General features: G+C 40.6%; 1 protein-coding gene and 1 long non-coding RNA gene across 4 annotated transcripts in view; both read left to right on the forward strand.

Moving 5' to 3' along the window:
- Positions 1 to 18510, forward strand: part of IP6K2 (inositol hexakisphosphate kinase 2) — a 36328-nt gene extending 17818 nt beyond the window's left edge. For all 3 annotated transcript variants that reach the window (XM_064156766.1, XM_064156764.1, XM_064156765.1), the window contains 5 exons: positions 11811 to 12108; positions 14227 to 14449; positions 15264 to 15439; positions 16192 to 16367; positions 17726 to 18510. In XM_064156766.1, the coding sequence (XP_064012836.1) occupies positions 11907 to 12108; positions 14227 to 14449; positions 15264 to 15439; positions 16192 to 16367; positions 17726 to 18223 (1275 nt within the window). In that variant the 5' untranslated portion in view covers positions 11811 to 11906 and the 3' untranslated portion in view covers positions 18224 to 18510. The remainder of the gene's footprint in view (positions 1 to 11810; positions 12109 to 14226; positions 14450 to 15263; positions 15440 to 16191; positions 16368 to 17725) is intronic.
- On the forward strand, positions 12115 to 13384 carry LOC135182541 (uncharacterized). Its single transcript, XR_010305239.1, has 2 exons — positions 12115 to 12360; positions 13120 to 13384. It is a non-coding gene; the product is annotated as an uncharacterized LOC135182541 (long non-coding RNA).
- Positions 18511 to 20118: the final 1608 nt, after the last annotated feature.

Here is a 20118-nt window from a genome sequence, read left to right on the forward strand (position 1 = left end):
TGGTTTGGTTGTTGTTTTTAAGGGTGTGGGATGGGTGTTATCCTTGCCTTAAGGATATCTCAGTCTCAGCTGTGGTGCTAGTGAAACAAGTGTTTGCCCTTTTGATTTAGGAATAGATGTAGGCAGGGAAGTGTATGCTATCACATTGATGGTGGAAGACCTGCTTGGCTGGTGACATAAATTCCACAAGGGTCTTTTATCTAAAGGGATGAATTAAATGGAACTCACTTTAAAACGTTTGCTTCTTTACTATCTGAATACTTCCACTGAACTGAATTAGATAAGGTCTGGAGAAATTCTGAAGTCACAAGGATTAAATGTCATTTACTTTTCATGATTCTTTTCTGAAGGTGTTTGGAAATTGGAAGACACATGAGGTGTTTCTCTGAGAAGTCAGGTCCAGCAGCCAAGTTGGTGTCAGCCTGGCATTGAGAGCAGTTCCAGGTCTGAAATAGGCAAAACAAGTCTCTCCTTAGTAATGTTTCTGGTGTTGTCTTGCTGGCTTCAGGTAGGAAGGGGCAGAGGCAGGTTTTTGAGATGAAGAATGATTTAATGTGATTTTTAATCCTAAAATGAGCTGTAGCCTCTTCCTTTTTGATGTAGTTCATTGGCTTCCTTAATATTTCTGCGCCAGTGCTTAAAAACAGAACCTGTTTAATGGGTAGGAACATACTCCAAAAATTTAAATATTTCATCAAATGAAATTGAGTTGGCACTAAACATCTTGACTGAAACACAGTCTACTGCTGAAAGTATGGAGGTAAAAGCTAAGTGCAGTAGAGTCTGAAGCTTAATTAGGCTGAGGTTTTACACTAAAAATAACTTGTGTGTCTAGTGAGCATGGGCTCAGAACCATTATCTGAAAGCTATCCGTTTTTTTTCACACTGGTGTGTGGAAAAAACTTGCTGCCTTTAATTCAGTTCATCCATTTATCAGTTGTTGAATTTGCTGATGCTTAGCTCGTCCCTGTTGGCAAGAAGCTGCAGCTGGTCTCCAGGCAACGCAGGTCCGGCTGAGCATCTCTCTGCCTTGCTTGAAGAGATGAAAATTTTCCATTGCAGGGAAAGGATTTTTCCTCTCTCTAATTCTTTCTGTCTGGATTTCTGTCTTGCCCAAGGTTATTATATCTTTAAAACAATGTAGGGATAGTTTTCAAATATTAAGAGAGTGCATTTTATAGTTTTAAGGTATAACAGCAGGTGTGCATTTCTATAGCTTTTGTTAGAAATATATCAAAGTGTTATTTTGGGGGCTTTGATAATGACTGTTTTCTTTCAAAACAATTCTTCTTTCCCTCTTGCTAAAAATCTGACATAATATCATGTGTTGTAAGTAGAGATTTCTTCTTCTGCAAAGTCTGGAAGATTGGAAGAAAGATCATTTGTTGAAACGAAGTTCTAACATGGATTGTGTTTAGAAGGTGACATCATCTGCATCTTCTTTGTTTGTGTAGCACTACGTCTTTGAAGTACTGACTGTCTCAAAGATGGGCTATGTAATGATAGTCTTTGTTGTAGTACAGAAGGTGCTCATTGCTGATTATCAGATATTAGGCTGTGATGCTTCTGTCTGGATTGCTGGTTCATGTGGAGGGTTGTCTGTTGGAGGTAACAGGAAGCAGTTAGTGCCCGGTTTTGCATTGTTTTACTGGAAAAATGAGGGCTTCCTCATAAAATGGTTTTGACTGCTGCTGAAGACAAACTGTGCTTCTGCCATGATGAATGGTTGGGCAAGAGAGAGCGTAAGCAGTGGCTGCTTTGGAGCTGTGTATGAGCTCGTCAGCCAGTTTGTAGCTCAAACAGAACATGTAAGTACCAAATTCTTACCATAACCTTTCAGCTGTACTGCCTCTTTATGGTTCCTGTCTTCTGTACTGCTCTTAACATCCAAAAAGTTAGCAGGAACTGGAAAAAATAATTTGATTACTTGCAGAAACTGATTGATGATGCTGCAGGTGGTTGAGATTTATAGTGAGCAAGCTTAAAGACAGAACATAGGATTATTTACTAATTTTTCCTCAGGAAATCACACTTAGAAGAAGCAGGGGTTTGGGAATTGGCTGGAATCTACTAGAATGACCACAGCAAAAAATACTGATTTTATTTTCTTGAAACACTGGGGACTTTGAGTGTACCCAAACTGCTGTGCAGTGCTGTAATGCAGAAATTTTCTACAGTGCTTGAAACTTCATCAGGAATTGAGTGCTGCCTAATTTCATACTTATTTAAGATGACCTTTTTTTCTTTAAATGTTTTGTTCTGTTCTTTTTTTCATCCCTCTCTTTTCTGGAAAGCAAAAAAAAAAACCCCAACATTTATTTGCCTTGTGTTTTGGATATGTGGGGCAATGTGATGACAATTGATTATTTAAAAAACAATAATTTTTTTTAATGATGTCATCAATTAGGTTAATGTAGTTCCTTGTTAACAAAGACCAGAAGTGAAACTGCTGATGTGATAGTCATCATCTTGATGTCGGTAAGGTGTTCTCTTTTACAAGAGTGAGTCAACTGGTGATAGGTTAATTGGTGGGTGAAACTGTTTCTACTGATATAACTAGCATTGTAACTAGGAATCTGTTCAAGGTAAACTAAAGTTGTCTCACTAACTTGATAGTAAAGCTAGCTAGTTTTTGCATCATTAAATGTGTTGCAGCCTGCCGAGGGATGAGAGCAGTGCAGGCATTCGTTTTGTAGACTGCTGAAATAGAGAATGTTTTTTCGTGTGGCTTTGTACTACTGTTTGAAGATGTAAACAGTATGAGATTATAAATTCATTCTTTGACAGTGATTATTACAGTGAGCCTGTAATTGGCTCCAGATAGTGTACAATGAGATCATTGGAAGATGAGCCATGAAATACGTGAATAATTTATTTTTAATAGAGTTTTTTTGAAGTACCATGCAAATGTACTTGTGCAGCCCATGGTAGGGAGAAACTGTGCTTGAAATGAGTTACATTTAACAAGGGAAACGTTTATGATGTCCCACATCAAACTCTATCTTGGAAGACTCCTCTCCTGTCCTTACTTCTCATGTCCAGTCTGCTGCAGTTCAGCAAGAAGCAAAGTAAAATTACTTTGTGTTTTTGGGATTTGAACTTCTATAACTGCCTGGGCATCCCAGGAGGAGCTGCACGGTCAAAGTCTAAGACCAAGTTATTTCATAATTCTTTCTAGGCAGAAAATTTGTAGAGATCATAATTTCTATGCAAGTATGGGTTGTTACTTGATTTGGGATATTTTCAGTAATTCATAATGTTTTTAAGCAAATACAGTTTTCAAAGAGATGTCAAATGTGTGTAATGAAATTGGAGGTCTTGCTCTAAAACAGCTCATCTGTCATGATAATCAGAAGTAAAATCTTGGCACCTACACTGCAAAAATTATAGTTAAAAATGTGGGTGGTCATTTCAGGTCTGACTGTATTCTGGGCTGCTTTATTCTGGTTTTGTAGAAAATGGTTAAAAACCTCATGTGATGTGTGCTTATGGCATAGATTAAAATACACATAAATGGGATGCATGAAATATGTAGCTCTGTGTTTTGGGCACCGTTCTTCTTGTAATGTTTTACTTAGAGATGATCTTTGCTTTATGTTTCTCTGGAAATTCTTGTTCAAGAAGCTAGGCTGGATAGTGAGATTTGAGCATCTGTGCTTAAATTTAACAGCCTTGTTGTGTGAGCCAATATTATTTACTTAGAAAAAGTATTACAGATTTCTGAAGGGAATACAGACAGAGAAAATCTTTGTGTAGTTAGCTGAGTGTGACCTTTGAACAGGACTTGACAGTTGTCTTCTTGAGCAGCTTAAGGCAAATGGGTCACACCTCAAGGGCCAGTCACAACAATACCATGTTGTTTTATTGGGTGGCTAGAAATACAGTTCTCAGACTGCTAAATTCGTGGTAATGGAAAGACATAACCTGGATTTCTGTGGCGGTTTTTTGTTTGTTTTTCATATCTTGAGTAACACTTTAATGTGCATTTCATCCACACAATTCGGCTCTTGCTGTCATTTTTTCAGAAGATTAAAGGCTGAATGCTACTTTGGTTTCTCCACGACAAAGGACAGTCTTGTCTTTTTATAGCAAGTAGTGGTTTGAGCCACTGGTGCCAGATAACTGTTTTAAGATGGATCAGTTTCTAAATAGGAAGTTTAAGTAGCTTAGGTTTTGTGGTTCAGGTTTCTTAAGTTTCCGTGGATTTTTTTAGTAGAAAAAAGAAGCAGGATCTTAAATTACACAATCCCTGGAAAATCTGCATGGGTCAGAACTGCATGCTCCTTTCTGGCTGAATATGCTTAGTAACCTGTAACTTGGTCTTATTTTTGTTCTAGGGATATAAAATAGCTTTACTTGAGAGGTACCTAAGTTCTGGCATTTCTCCAGAGTTTGGTAATTGTTAACCTCAACAGATTTCAAAGGGTGTAGAAAAAGCTGGAAGCTCTTGCTTTTGGGATATTGAAACAATAGTTCTACTGAGCATGCAAACTCCTTGTGAGGGTTTAAGAAGTTGTAGTTGCTGTGCATGCTTCTGTTAAGAAAGAGCTAGAAGCTCTTGGGGACTGCCTTGGTTATGTGCTTTGCTTTTCCAGACAAAAGGATTGGGAAACTGGGTTCCCCCTGGTAATGGTAGAGCTGGTTTTAGGAAGATAAGGATAATGCTTGTGCATGATGAACAATAACAGAACATTATGTAACTTCGGATAGTTTGCTCTCTTATTATGCTTAATATTCCATAATTCTTAATTTCTACAGTTGTATATCAAAACCTTTTTGGGGTTTGCTGCAAGAGGCAGTTTTGCAGCCATGATGTTAAATTTAAGATGTAAATGTGTCCTGACCTGTGTGGCAGAGTTAATTTCTGGTAGTAGCTGTTTGGGTTATATTTAAAGGAAGACAAAATTAGAAGTATGTTTAGAGAGTAAAAGGAGATAGCATAATCATGTTGCCCGGCAAAAAAAAAAATATTGTGCTGAAAGAGTGCATTTTTCCATACATTTTTTCAGTATCTCAGTGCAGTGTCTTTCTGTAGTCTAGACAACGTCCTTTGCAGATATGAAAGGTTTTTGCTACCAAGCTTAAAGTGTTGTGAAGTTCACAGCAGAACAGAGTCTTGCGTCTTTTGCCATTGTGGCCAGTGTTGGACTATCTTTCCTCCTTTCAGTAGAGAGGGGAAAGTCCAGAGGACTGGTACTTTGAGGTGTGAAATACCTGATGTGAGGTCCTCAGAAGAATGTAGGGCATTTCAGGAAGCTTTTCTGCAGTTCCAAATTGACTAAAATTTTTGTATTTCTTAAGTGTTTTTGAAGTTATGAATCAAATTGATGAAAGGATAGTTGTTTGTTTTGTTTTCTGGTTTTATCCAAAGGTTTTTCCTTTTTCCAATTTGGTGTTGCAGTCACCATCCCTTTAGTAAAAGGCAAAATTACATTGTGTCAGCAATTTTAACAAGCAGGTAGTTTCTTTTATTGGTTCACCTCTACATTCAGCAGGAAGAATTTGCTCTTCTTTGGCTTTTTGTGTTTGTAGGTGGTTATGATACTTGTAACTATAATGCCTGACTCCCATCACCTTCATTGAAGATTTACCAGTGAAGGTTATAGCAGAAGTATTTCTGGCTGGAGAGAAAATGCACACGTCATCTCAATATGTGGGTGCAGAGAAGTTGGTATTTTGTTCTTGGATTTGCCAGTGTTCCTGATGACTATTTTTATAAACCTCGTGCTTACTCATCTCTTGAGTGTAAGTCATATGGAGATAACTTTGTGATTGATAAATTGATTGATTTGCTTCAGAAGTGCCTGAGTAACCTTTACTTGCACAGAAATTGATAGCCCAGCATGTTGCTGCCTTCTCTCCTATTTTTTTACATTTAGGGAGAACAGAAAATGAAACAACTGAAGAGCAATATGCTTGCCTGTGTGACATCATCTTCATAAAGTGATCTCTGCTTGATGCTGTGGGCCAGCCCCTCTTCCCACTCTGATGCTGGAAGGTCTTATGTCTGCTGTATTAAATTTGCATTTCTTGTGTTTGGGGGACAACTTTTTGTTTACATTGGTGATGTTAATGTATCGGAGATAATTTTTTCCTTAAGATTAGTTACCATAATAAACATTTGCTCTCTGTAATCCTGCAAAACTTAAGGCTTTTCCCAGAATCATAGGACTCTTACAAGCATGCTGTCATGCAAGGCTTTGCATTGCTACCTTAATAAGATTAAAAAAAAAACAGCTAAAAGCTAGAAGCCATAGCTTTTATTACTTAAAATTACTTACAGTGTGATCTGAGATACAAAAGACTTCAAAAGCATTCTACTGTGGGACTTGTGTTTGGAGGTATAACACATCCTTGAAGCTAGGAATCTTGGCCTTAGGAACAGCCTTAAACTTCGCAGGATTACGCAGAGCAAATGTTTATTGTGGTAACTAATCTTAAAGAAAAACATTTATCTTCAGTACATTAACATCACTAATGTAAACAAAAAATTGTCCTCTGTGTGCCAAGTAACGCAAATAAAATGTAATGCAAATAGCTTGTGATAAATGAATGCAGAGGTATTCTTACTGGTAAGAATGAAGAACATCTGTTGTGCAGGGTTTGCTTGCAAATGTCTGTGCAGCTGATCTTTAAAATGTAATTTTGTGTTTCCAATACTGTTCTAAGGCAGCTAATTAGACACTAGAGGATTTGAGTATCTGTATGCTATGCTTAAGAACTTCTGGAGCAGAACACACCAGAGTAAATTTAATCCACGAGCTAAGCACAAGTGAAGTGAATGCTAGAAGGAATTCCTCACTAATGATAAACTGGATGAACTTGTGAATAAAATAGTCTTATATGTAGAGGAATGGCATTGGGCTTCATTAAAAAGAATCACAAATTGTGCAAGAACTCTGAGCCTGAGCAGGTTTAATGTATTTAATGTTTTTGATATTCTGATGTTGTATCTTCCATTTTGTACTTTGTCTTCTTAATTCAAGTAATATACTTTGCTATTTGTAAAGTATTAAGATGCTGGTAGTGGAAAGCATATTTATTCCACTTCAGTCATGAATGATTGTTCTTTTTGACAGAATGTAATGACTTCAGTTTTGTTCATGAAACAGGTGATGGACTCTTGCAACCATACCATATGCTTAACACATTGATACTTGCAATTCCTGTGTCCTTCCTCAGCTGATAATCATTTCCTCCTGAGCAATCTTCACACTGAAGCAGCTTTCTCTTTGGCATGTCTAATAGGTCACTGATAGCCTTTTAAAAATTTCTTCCTGTTGGCTGACTGTGCCATTCCTCCATTTCCTTGGAAGCTAAAGAAAGGGCTTAGCTCTGCATGGTTAGGTGGGCTTATAGTGTGCTGCAGTAGATGGACATTAGCTTTCTCTTTGAACTACCCAGTGAACTGAGGAAGGGTAGAAAGCTTTGCTGTCTGCTATTTCTGTCACTGTAAAGCTGACTTCTGGCTATTTGAAGGTTCAGGTACTGACCACACAAAGGAAAAAGCATGCACTTGAGACTCAAGTTTTAGCAGAATGGTTACAAAGGCAGCTCTCCATGAGTAATTCTGCTATTACAGAGTTTTGGGAAGAGCTGTTTCTAAAAATGGTTGTGAAGGAAAGAGGTGCTGCTTAATTGAGAGCTGTGCTCTCCAGAGAAGGTTAATGCAATTACATATGGGAAGTCAAGAATCTAATGGCATGAATTACATTCCAAAGAATGGCTTCACCTGAGATCAATATTAAAGGTCTGAAAAGATGAGCTCATTGTGATACCTTGCCAGGGGTCATTGCCACATATGAATGAGAATGAGATGTCTGTATATGTCACTTCTGTTTTTTTCAGATTTGGGTTTTAAACATCTTTTGCTGCTGACTGTAAGAATGACATTGCTCAAGTTATTGTTACTGTGTCTAGATGAGGTTTTATTTACTTTCTTCAAGTTATGTCAGATTTTTCTCTTAAAATACTTTACATGTGGAGGAATAAATAGTACGTCTGCTTTTTTTGGCTTAAGTGTCCTTTGAACAAAAGATCTTTGCCAAAGGCACTGAGAAAACATAGGAAGAGGGCAGGGTACACTGAGCTTGTTTTTAGTATCTGGGAAATTTGCCTAAAACCAGCTGTTCTAGGCTCTTTCTTGCCCAGGGAGCATTGAAAACAAACTGGGTGTAGAATCAGAGGAAAGGCAGTAAAGAACTGTATTGTGTTTATGCTGGTCAGCATCAATGCCACTTGAAGCTGTTAGTCTTAGGATTTCTAAGGATGTACCACCAGTTTGACATCCTGATGAGATTGTTATGGAAGTAAAGTATTTATAAGTGAATCAGTGCATAACTTTTCTGATGGGCGTTACAGTTGTGCTCCAGGTCCTGTCATTAATCCAAGTGGCGAGATTCCCAGTGTTAAGTAGAGCCAAACTGACAAACAAATCCTAATTGATTGTAGTGGTAAAGTTAAAGCATGCAGCAGAAAAAAGATACTACTCATAAATTGTTTGCAAGGGAGATGACACTTATTGGATGAAAACAAAATTAATTTACTGGGTAAACAGTGCTTCTTATTTTGAAAGGCTAAAATACATCAGTTGTTCAAAGCGAGAACTCAAACCTCTGGATTCATTAAAATCTAAGTTAATTACAGGATTGTGAGGGCTTGCTGTTGCCTGTTGCTCTGTTCAAATCATACCTGCATTATAAGTTTATAAGAAGGCAGTAAATTGCACAAGTGAGTTTAAAGGCCGTACAGCAAGGAACTTCTTGCTGACACTGTTCTGCAGTCCCTTTGCATGTAGCTTTCTGCTGCATAGCTGTATTAATACAGCTTCTTCAGCAGAGGCATGTTGCCAGGAAAGTCTCATAAAAGCAGAACATGTGGGAGTTACACTGAGGCTTTGGAAGATAAAAGCAGGAGGAGAACTTAACACAGGGACAGCAAACACAACTTGTTTGAATTTCTCCCTGTGGCAGATGCACATTTGCCTTGTCACACAGATGGGATGCACTGTGTGTAACTGTGTTTCTTGTGTCTTCTGCTCAAAAAAGACCAAGCCTGCCTAAATATTTAATAAATTATATTTTTACAATATTAGAGCAATAAAATACTTGCTTTGTTACTGCTTGAATGGGAAGTTACACTGTGTGACATGCTGCCAGATCTTAATTTTCCCAGAAAGAGTGAAGTAGCACGAGTAGTGTTGTGTAGTTCTGTGCCTTGCAGTTCCATTATCAAGTCAGTGTGGTGCTTCATGTGCAAGTATTGGCTGGACCACTGGCATCTGTGAAAGCAAACAAGCTAATCAGCTTGCTAAAGATGTGTTGGTTTAATAAGCTGTTATACATTGTTCATGTTGAAGGTGCTTTTGCTACAGAGTCATTTCTATAGCACAGACTGAACTCCTGATGCAGTTTTGCTCCAATGCCATAGGACCCGGTCCACATAGGTGTTTGAGGTTAAGGGATATTTGCAGGGTACTTGCATAGTTTGAACTGCTGCAGCTGCTAATCAGTGTCTACATCATGGATAATTAGAAAGGCAGCCACAGAATGGTAATGCTATCTTGGAAAGAGTGACTCTTATAATGTTGATGTGCTGTGATGCTGCTAAAAGTGCCTCTTCTAGAGTATTGTCACCACTGGATCTTTTATATAGGTGCCCCCAAGTGAAAACTCTCACTCTTTTGAGATGCCAGAACACCAGAGTTGGTGTTGATTCTAGGAAGTCATGATGAAAATTCTTGAGACTTCTAAAGTCACTGATGCATTATACAAACATACTGATACTTAAAATTTCTCTGATAGAAAGTGGAAACAACGCTCAGTCGCAACTTAATCAGGAACTGATGTGTCTTGCTAAGTGTGTGTTTGCTGAAGGGTTGAAGTATGTTAAACATCTGCTGGTAACCCAGCTTTGAATCTGAGGTGAAGAGCAGTGTGGCCTTGAATGGAGTAGGTGGTTCTGTGGGAAGTCATCAAGCAAATAAGTGGCTGTAGAGCACTGACAGTGCCACCTTCTGACTACTGGAGCTGCAGTGGTGGGTTGAACATCCTGATGTTTGAGGTCAGGCTGAGATGTGTGCCTGTCCACCTGCCTGGCTGCCACAGTAGCGATCAGCTTGACTGTTGTTAAAAGAGGTTTTTGGAACTTGCTTGTGTCTTCAGCGGAACTTGAGATGCTTGTACCTGTGTGGCTCCAAGTTGTTGAGTTGTTGACATTGAAGTAGATGAGAAACTTCTCTTGGGCATGCAGTAGCTGTATTAGGGAAAGCATAAGAAAGTAGTACAAATAGAGATAACAAGTTTATTAACTTTGTTCTAGTCTTAAAATATAAGTGGACTCTCAGAAGAGAGTGGTGTTTCTGGGAAATACTATTCCAGATTAGATTCTACATACTCTAGCTGAGGTGGCCTGAGTTTTGTTTTCTGTATTAATCGTCTGTGTTTGTTCTGGGGTTTTGTTGGTTTTGTTGTGTGTGTGTTTTTTGGTGGTGGTTGTTTTTTTTTTAATTTTAAAAGCTAACTGGTGTGTAGTGAGTAAACTATTGATCTGTTATTCCTGAGGTGTGGTAAACATTCCAGGAGCTGGAGTTCAGTGGATCGATCTGTTGTTTTCTAAGCAGTTTAGTTGTTTAATTCAATTAATGCCCTTAGGTACAGGGCATGCTGTAGGTGGCTGTAGTTCTGCCCTAAGCCCGTAGGTCTGTGCTTTTCCAGTTAATGTAAAGCTGTTAAATATCTAAGGAGGACAAATAAAAATAGACCTGTGACCTGGAACACTTTGTAGTCTCTTTGTATTAGGTGCATTATTGTCCGTGTAATGATCTTCAGGCAAAATAAGTACGAGGTTCTTTTTAGCTGCAAAAAGTTAATCATTAAAGCTCGGGTCTAAAATTAGAGCGACTGAACTTAAAAATTTGCTGGAAGGTAGAGACCAAGACAGTCATGTGTCCTTCTTCAGCTTTGCTCCTTTGACTACATATTGAAGTGTAAGCTGTGTGAAACTGGAGGCCGCCTGTGTAGTCACAGGGGTGCAGCAGCAGATCTTTTGGATGGATGCTGATGGAACAGCGCCCACTTTGCCTTCTGCTCACGCAAAAATCAGTTCGTGGCAAGTGGCTTATTAGCGTTGTCATTTCATTTGAAAAGTTAGCGTCTGTGACACACTTCACCTGACACGTCGTCATGAGTAAACCAGTGAAATAAGTGTCCAGCCTGATCATCGGCAGTTTTCTGTGGTTGCTTGCCTTGTCTGAAGGCAGCAGTTGTAAACGCGGCGTTAATTGGGAATTTCTGGGACTGGCCCGGGATGTGCTGTTCGCCTTCAGCCAGGGCGGGATCTCTGGGAACGCTAGTGCATTTGGCTCTGGGACGGACGCTGGAAGGCGTTTGGTGTAGCTCGCCGGGGCTTATCCTCGATAGTTTTTAATTAGGAAAAGCAGCCCATGCGGAGCAGCCTGCGGTGCCTCCGCAGCCGCCAGTTCCCCTTCTGCCTGCCCCTTCGCGGCGCTGCCCGTGCGCACGCGTGCCTGGGCGGAGCGAGCGCGTGGCGCTGAGTCCCGCCCCGCCGGGGCTCCCATTGGCTGCGGGCGGGGGGGGCGTGGCGTGGCCGAGGTGTTTGGCGGCGCCCGGCGCGGAGCCGCAGTCGGCCGCGCAGTGGAGCGGGTAGTGGTTGCTCCGCTCCGCCCCGCCTCCCGCGGCTCGCCGCGGCCTCCGTGCGCTTTGCGGGCAGCGCCAGCGCTCGACCTTGCTCACCCAGGCGCCCGCGTGCGGCGAGACTGACGGCCCGGCGCTCTCTTGTCTTTTTAACAGACTTCTGAACCGACGTAAACACCCTCATATCTCGGAGGCTTGCGGCTCTGAACTGCTTCACCACTGTCGCCGCCTTCTGTCTAATGTGCTACAAGGATGAGCCCAGCATTTGGAGCTATGGAAGTGGAGCACTATTCCAAGGGAGTCCTGCTCGAGCCTTTTGTTCATCAGGTTGGAGGACACTCCTGTGTCCTCCGGTTTAACGACAAGACCATCTGTAAGCCCCTTATTCAGAGAGAACACCAGTTCTATGAGACGCTCCCAACAGAAATGCGTAAATTCACTCCACAATATGAGGGTAAGTTACCAAAACTTAGAATGGGGTTGTTCTTTCTGTAAATGCAAGTGTGCCATGCTCTCTGTTATCTCTGAAATCTCTTCAGTGTGGAAGAGATTTTGGGGTTTTCTTTTCATGTATTTTGATGTTGTCTGAGGCAGGCTGTGGAGATGCAGGGTGGAAATGCTTGCCAAGTTGATGTTTGGGCTGACTAACAGCATTAGAGTAGAGCAGCTCTGCTGGTGATAGCCCATGTATCTCCCTTAGGCACAGGTAAGTAGCTGACAGCTTGTGAATGCTTTCAGTAGTTTTCTGCTGCCTTTTTCTCTTTAATCTCTAAATATTTTTTTGCCACTTGTTTAATGTCTGCTTACAAGAATTCGGTAAGATTGACTGACAGTGTTTTGTGCAAGCTTAGTTGTGGTCTCTTGTTCTTTGGTTTCTTGTCTGGCTCTCATTTTGATCACAGTAAACATATCAGTAAGGTGTCTGGTTGAATATTTGCCATGGTGTTTCTGCCATTAAGGAAATGAAAATTCGTGGCATTTAGGTAGGCAAGGATCAAGTAGCCAAGATGAGGTTGACTCAGATGTTATGTAGGAGTGGAAATTTCATTTCTCTGAAGAATTGCGCTAGTTAACAGCAACACACTTCTTTCTCTTTGCTATTCCATCATCTGCTCCCTGGTGATTAATAAATCTGTCTGAAGCACCTTTTTTAAATGGAGTTGCTTTTTAGAGTATGTTGATTTTAACTACCATAAGGGTGATGAAGTTATGCTTAATGTTTGTGAAATTGGCAGAAGACTTCAGAGGAGATATTTCAGAGTCACTACTCACTGCATGCTTAAAGAGACTTTGACATGTCTGTCTGTGAGTTCTGTTGGACTGGAAGAAAAAATGATTTTTTTTTGAATGATGCTTCTGAAATTGTAATAGAACAATTGTATTAGTGTACCTGGCTTTCTGGGGAGTGTGGGGAGGGATTAGGGGTAAAGGGCTTCATTTCGTCAGTCTCTGTTATTTTTTCCAGGATAAAGCCAAAGGCCATTTTCTAGCTGTCTCCCCCCTTTTTTCCTGTTGTCCTATCCTTTGTGGCAGCAGGACTGTCAGTCAGAGCTTCTGCACACCCTGCCCCAGGTACTGTAGGTCTCGGAGCCGCCTGCCCAGCTCAGAAGTACCAAACTCTCGCCGAGACCTCTCCCCTCTGGCCTAGTGATGGGCTGCAAGAACTGTGCAAACTGATTTGAGAATAAAGAGAGAGGACTACAAAATAAAACTAAAACCAGTTCAGACAATTGTTATGGTTTCTTCATTAACCATGAAACTTGCTAAGGTAGTACTGAGCCCATCTGTGTCAGAGTGCTCTGCTAACACACTTAAAACACAACACAGTGCTCTAGAGACTCTTGAGGAGAGGATGAAAAAAATGCTTTCAAACTTCACCATACTTCTGTACCACACAGATTTGTTTTGTATCATATTTTTGTTGCTTACTTCACAAGGTTGCTGAATAACCAGTATCAATAAACTATATTCCAATAAGGAGAAGAAAATGTATAATTAAACGTGGTGATTGAAAGTGAAAGCTTTTGGATTAGTTTCTGTTGTAATGTGACACTTCTCTTGTTTTGCTCTACATGCAGATCTTTTCCCCTGGGGATCTATTAACCAAATCTTGTGTGGATAAGTTTTTTCTTTTTGCTGTCATGCAAAACTTAAAGTTGAGGGTTTTTTGTATGCAGGTCACTTTTCACTTCAAGATGTTAACAGATGTTTTACATCTCACTTAGAGTCAGACCAGATAGGTTTTTTAAATTAATAAAAGCTTTTATTAATTGAAATTGTCTCCTGTTATTATTTGTTTCTTACTTGACTGCATCAGAGAAAGAAAAGAACCTTTTGTATCAATGTTTGTCAATATGATGAACTGTCTCTTGCGAGGTGTCATTTTTGTCTAGCTCTTTTGATATTTGTTAGGTTGGCAGATGAGTTTTGGCCTGTGGCAAGATAGAAACTAAGGACCAGGGTAAGAGAAAAAAATAAAAGTTGCTATATTCTTAGTGTAATATCATGCATTCTCTAAGGCTTGCTTGTCTCTTCAGCGGTTCATAACTGTTTGTGTCCTTTCTTCCTTCAGGTGTCGTGTCGGTGAGCTTTGAAGAGGATGAAGATGGAAATTTATGTCTAATAGCATATCCATTAAATGGGGACCATGACAACTTAGAAACCTTAGATAATGCTGACTGTGAACCCAAAAGCAAGCTGTTGCGATGGACTAATAAAAAGACAATGTTGTTAGAAAATGAGAAGATATCTAAGGAGTGGGTCCGACAGCACAGGAAAGAGGAAAAAATTAAAAGGTATGTTTGCTAGCTGCACCTAGAATGCAGAATGCTGAAGCATAACATTTTATCCTGTCAAATTAGGATCCAAAGAATTTTCCAGAGTTCTGAACTTTAATTTTCTTTTCTTCTCTTGATTCATTTGCTTTTCCTGACATGTTTAGTGCAGACAGGTTCAATAGTGAAATTAGTATGTGCTCAGCCCAGTAGCCTGTTGAGTCATTTCTTTCTTTTCCTTTGGTTTGTTTTGGTTGGGTTGTGTTAGTTTGTTATGTTGGTTTGTTTGTTTTTTTCCCCTGTGGTCAGTTGAAAAAGGTTTCCCAATGTTATTTTTGAAGCTTAAAAAAACCCCACCCAAACACTTAACAAAACAAGCCAAACCCAAAAACCTCACATACTGTTGTAGGAATCCTGCTTTATACCCTTTAGAGACATATACTCCCCTTGTTCATTTATGTTAATTGTGCCCACTTTGAGCTGTGATGTACTGTGCAAGAAAACAGTGACCTTAGCAAAGGATAAATGTTAGAGCATATTGCTGCTGCTTGCATGACTTCCATAGAAGTTATTCACACAGGTAAAGAATGTATAAGCAGAATTACTGTGTTTCATAATGTACTTGGCTATATGCCAGTTCACTTTAATAAGGAGGTGGCTTTATAAAGGTTGGAATATTACTGATGGGCAACTTGAGCACTAAGCAAAGTAAAGCTTATGCTGGCTCTTAGTGAAGGTGGGCAAAGTAGTTTGTAAAGTTAAATCCACTGACAACTCTTTAAAGTGCTTGTTCTTCTACTTGACCTCTATTCACTGCGTTGCTCTTTTTTTCTAGTCACAAATTGGAAGAAGAATTTGAGTGGTTGAAGAAATCAGAAGTCTTGTATTATACTGTAGAGAAAAAAGGAAATGTCAGTTCACAGTTTAAACACCATAATCCTTGGAGCATGAAATGTCACCAGCAACAGTTGCAGCGGATGAAGGAAAACGCAAAACACCGTAATCAATATAGTATCCTTTCATAAAAATACACCCTAACAGAACAAGTAGTGCTCTGGTTTTTATTTCTTGAAGATACCAGATAAGAGTACAGACCAGGCTTAAGTGCAATCCAGGGAGACATTAAAGCCATGATCTATTCGGTGTCTTGGAAGGGATTGGTAGCGCTTTCTAGGACACAGGTATTTACAGCATGTAATAAAGTAGCTAGGCTGGGAAATTCATGTAACTTAATTCAAACCTACAAGTTGTGGATCAGTGGCATTTAATGGCTGGTATCCTCAGCATCTTACTGTAGAGGATTATTAAGTTACTTAAGTTAGAAGTGTATGATATCTCAGGAGCACTTGCTAAAGGTGATTTGAAGTGCTTTTTAACTTGTCTTTCAGAGCTGGTGTGAAAATGCTTCTCAGTTTTTGAATGGTAATTGAAGCACACACAATCTTCATTTCCCAGCCCTAAAAAATCCCTTACTTGGTAATTCCAAGTCTGCTGCTAGGTTATATTTCTATGTGACTTGGGTTCTTTTATTTTTTCACTTAATGTGGAAATTCACCTGCCCTGTCTAGAGACCAATGAAAGCAGTGAACTAGATACCTATTCTGCTTTATGCCAGGTTTATGTAGCTGTAGTTTTGCATAGACTAAGATACACTGGGCATGCTTTGAGTATGCTTGAAGTTAAGACTGTGACACTGTAAAATCTGTGACAATGGCTTTAAAACCTCTGTGCCCCGTTGTGAGGATTGTTCCTTAACGAGTCAGAATTCATTTTGCTGGAAAACCTAACATCTCGATATGAAGTACCGTGTGTGTTGGACCTTAAGATGGGAACCCGACAGCATGGAGATGATGCTTCGGAAGAGAAGAAGGCTAATCAGATCCGCAAGTGTCAGCAGAGCACATCAGCTGTCATTGGAGTCAGAGTTTGTGGCATGCAGGTGAGAGGAAGACTTATGTCAGACTTGCACTGATTTCTTTTACTGGGGGGATTTAGGTTACATATTGCTTCTTGAAATTCTGTGCTTTGTTTGCTTCAGGGAGAGGATTGAGGCTTTTGGGTATTGCTTATTAGTTGAAGCAGGCAGCGTCTGCAGAAGCAACCTACTGCATGTGCTCTGCATCAGTGAAGGTGTTCTTTGAGCATAAAAATAGTCTGCACACTAGCAGCAAATTAAAACTGTGCCGTAAATTGCTAATTGAATCAAATTTTGGCCTAGCATAGGAAACAGTTCAAAGGGAGGTCTGCCAGTAAAAGCATGTTGAATAAAATGTGGATATTTGCTGGAGTATGAAGAAGCAATCAGTTCTGTCTTGCAGGCCCTGAAAAGGCACAGATCTTTCACTACTTAAAGTAGGCTCATTGCAAAGTGCAGACAAGAAGTGGTTTGGTGAATGTGATAAGAGTTGTGGTCAAATAAGGAGATACAGTTGCATGGACTTTCACCTGAGTGTTTTGTTTACATGTTTCTGCATTCCTAGAGTGACAAATGGGAAACAGCTTGTTTGTTTTTAAGGCTTTTCTGAAGCCTTTCCTCCCATCCAATAGATTCCAGGAATGCCAGCAGTGTTTGCTAGGACTTGTTCCACGGTATGATTGTTGGCATGTTTGGTGTTCAGCTCACTGTTTAACTTCGGGGAAAAGCAGAAGGCAGGAAGGGAAGTGTGGGGGCTGCATTTCTAGCCACAGTGTGCTAGATTAGAAATGAGTTGGGCCTGCTCACTGTTCACCTGCCAGTACAGACCTGTGCTGGAATACAAGGAGGAACTTTGGAGGCACCTGCAATTCTTGCATGACCCAGATGTTTAGGTGTTACTAAACTGTGTGGTGTGTAGACCAATAGGAAAGAATCTTCATGAAGGAGTACCTCTGGCTTGATAAATACAGGGGATTGTGGAGCACACCTTGGTTTTGTAGGAGTGTTTACTGTCACTTAGTGTCCAGCATTCTGGAAATCAGCTGGTATGCTTGTGAGCAGAGGCAGGCCAGGAGCTGAGCGAATGGCTGTACTGCAGATTGTAGCTTTGGAGATCTTGGATGCAGTTTTCCTAATCTCACTGAGACTCATTCTTACATTCCTAGTGGAAATCCAAACTGAAGGAATTTTCCATTTGCTCCATAGACACTGCTAGATCTCTTGTTAACAATTGTAACTATGCAAGAGCAATTTAAGTGAGTCTTACATCACCTTTATAAAAGCTTTCTGTAGTGTGTCCTATTTTTTTTTCCCCTGAAGGTTTTAAGTGGCTTCGCAAGTGGCTTTATTCCTTTTCTCTTGTCTTTTGTTCATATATACAGGTCTACCAGGCAGGCACTGGCCAGTTAATGTTCATGAATAAATACCATGGAAGAAAACTCTCAGTCCAAGGATTTAAAGAAGCACTTTACCAATTCTTCCACAATGGCAAATACCTGCGCAGGGAACTCTTTGAATCTGTTATTAAAAAACTGACTGAACTCAAGTCTGTCCTAGAGAAACAGGAGTCTTACCGCTTCTATTCGAGCTCCTTGCTGATCATTTATGACGGGAAAGAAAGACAGGAAGTTTCTGTCGATTCGGATCCAGAGGACTTAGAGGACCTTTCAGAGGAATCTTCAGATGAGTCAGCTGGAGCATATGCCTACAAACCAACTGCAAGCACTGTTGATGTCCGTATGATAGACTTTGCCCACACAACCTGCAAGTACTATGGAGAAGACAGTGTGGTGCATGAGGGCCAAGACACGGGTTATGTTTTTGGACTTCAGAATTTAATAGATATTATTAAAGAAATAAGAGACGAAAGTAGTGAATAAACAGTGTGGCTGCACGTGGGCAGAAAGCACTATTGTGACTCTTTGTATTCCAAAATTATTGGCCACTTTCTGGTGGTAGGAATCTTTACAGGCTCTGGAGGGATGGTCCCGTCAGAGTCAAACTTGTTCGGAGGGCATTTACTTACATTGGTGCTGGACCTAGCACTGGCAAATCTTGGTATCCTTATTTATTTTAACTTTCTTAAACATTCCATATTTGATTACTTGGATACCTCTGTTATCCCTGTGTGTATACGTTCCAATAAAACTCTTTTTGTTCATTGTAAGTGATGCTTCTGTTATTACTCGTGACAGAGAGATGGCACTCGGAACTTTCTGGTGCTGTAGTGCAAAAGCAGTGTATAAAGAGCAAGGCTTCTCTGTCTTGGGACGCTGTGGAGTAGCACTTTGGTTCTGGCTTTCCTGTTGAGAGTGTTGAGCAAGTTCAACAGAGAGCCACTGTGCTGGCAGGTCCCGGAGCACCTGCCCTTTGAGGAGAGGCTGAGGCAATGAGGCCTGCAGGGGACTAAATGAGAGACCTCCAGAGGTGCCTTCTAGCCACAATGATCATACTGATAAGTGAGAGCTTACTAAAATCTCTTAATCTCCTGTTTTCTAAACCAATTTCCTGTTTCAGGATCTTGTAGTAAACTAGATCGTGTACTATGTAACCCATTTCTAGAGAGCTACTGATGTTTTTTAATCTACAGAACTAGCTGCAGTGGCAGTAACTAGGGGAGAGCTGTGGAGCCTGAAAGGTATCCTTCAGCACCTTAAAATCTTTCTTGGGACAAATGGGCAGAAAGGAAATGTCGGAAAGGAGAGAAGAGTGAATAACTGAAACAGAGGGAGTAACTTCAAACCACTGGAGGCTCTTTCAAGAGGGACACTGTTTACCTAACCAGTTTTAGATAAATTACTTACTCCATGAAGCTTGAAAGTCATTGTGATTGTGCAAAAGAAGTGCTGAGGTAAGCATGGCAATGTTGCTTGTCATAGTTGCCCAGGATAAAGCCTCAAGTTTATGTAGAAATGAAGAGTTTGGGGAGGCAAGTGATGTTGTCATCATCCCTCTGTCCCATCCTTGTGTGCCTAGCAAAGGAGAGGTGGGTTGTGAAGGAAAGACTGAAGATCAGCCATCCTTTTCCATCAGCCCTGTAGCTTTTAGTTTTGTATTTCCTGGCTGTTGCTATCAAGTTCTGATCAAAGTCTGGTGGCTGTTCTGTGCTCTTTGGTACTTTCTGAAGAGATGTTTTTTTCACCTTTGCTCTTACATTAGCTTGTGGTTGTTTTTTGGGTTGTTCTACAGTGTTCAGGCACAAACTGGTGCCAGTATTGAACAAGTGCTGTAAAATCTCACAGACCACTCACTATGCCTGCATTTGTGGGCTTTCCCCATGAAGTAGGCCTCTTGAGTCCTTAACTGGCCATTTGTTGCTGCTTTGTGAGTCTCTGGTGCTGAGTGTGGATGGTGACTCCTCCCTGAGCTGCCCCTAAGCTACTCCAGTCACTGGCTGTAAAATGTTGGGCAGGATGGAGCTGTTTCTTGGCACTTCCAATTGCAAAATGTCTTGGGCGTCAACCAGGGACACTTTCTGCCACTGTCCCCAGATGTGCTAGAGGTGTGAGTCAGAGTGCCTGGCACAGGGAGAGGGGCATGGCTGCAAGGTGATTTCTTTTCTCCCCTTCTCCCAGGAAGGATGCAGTGCCCTCGGCTAATGAGCCGAGGACGAGCCCCTTGGCAGACACCTGTCACTGGTGCTGCCTAAGAATAAGCCTGCCCGTGCAGACTCATCTGATAGACTGTTTGACTTTAGAGGACTTTATCCCTGCTACTTTGAGACTACAATGCACTTGTGTTATGTAGGAACTCTGGAGGGAATTCATACAATCCC

Source organism: Pogoniulus pusillus, chromosome 16 (genome assembly GCF_015220805.1).
Source record: "Pogoniulus pusillus isolate bPogPus1 chromosome 16, bPogPus1.pri, whole genome shotgun sequence".
Taxonomy (NCBI): domain Eukaryota; kingdom Metazoa; phylum Chordata; class Aves; order Piciformes; family Lybiidae; genus Pogoniulus; species Pogoniulus pusillus.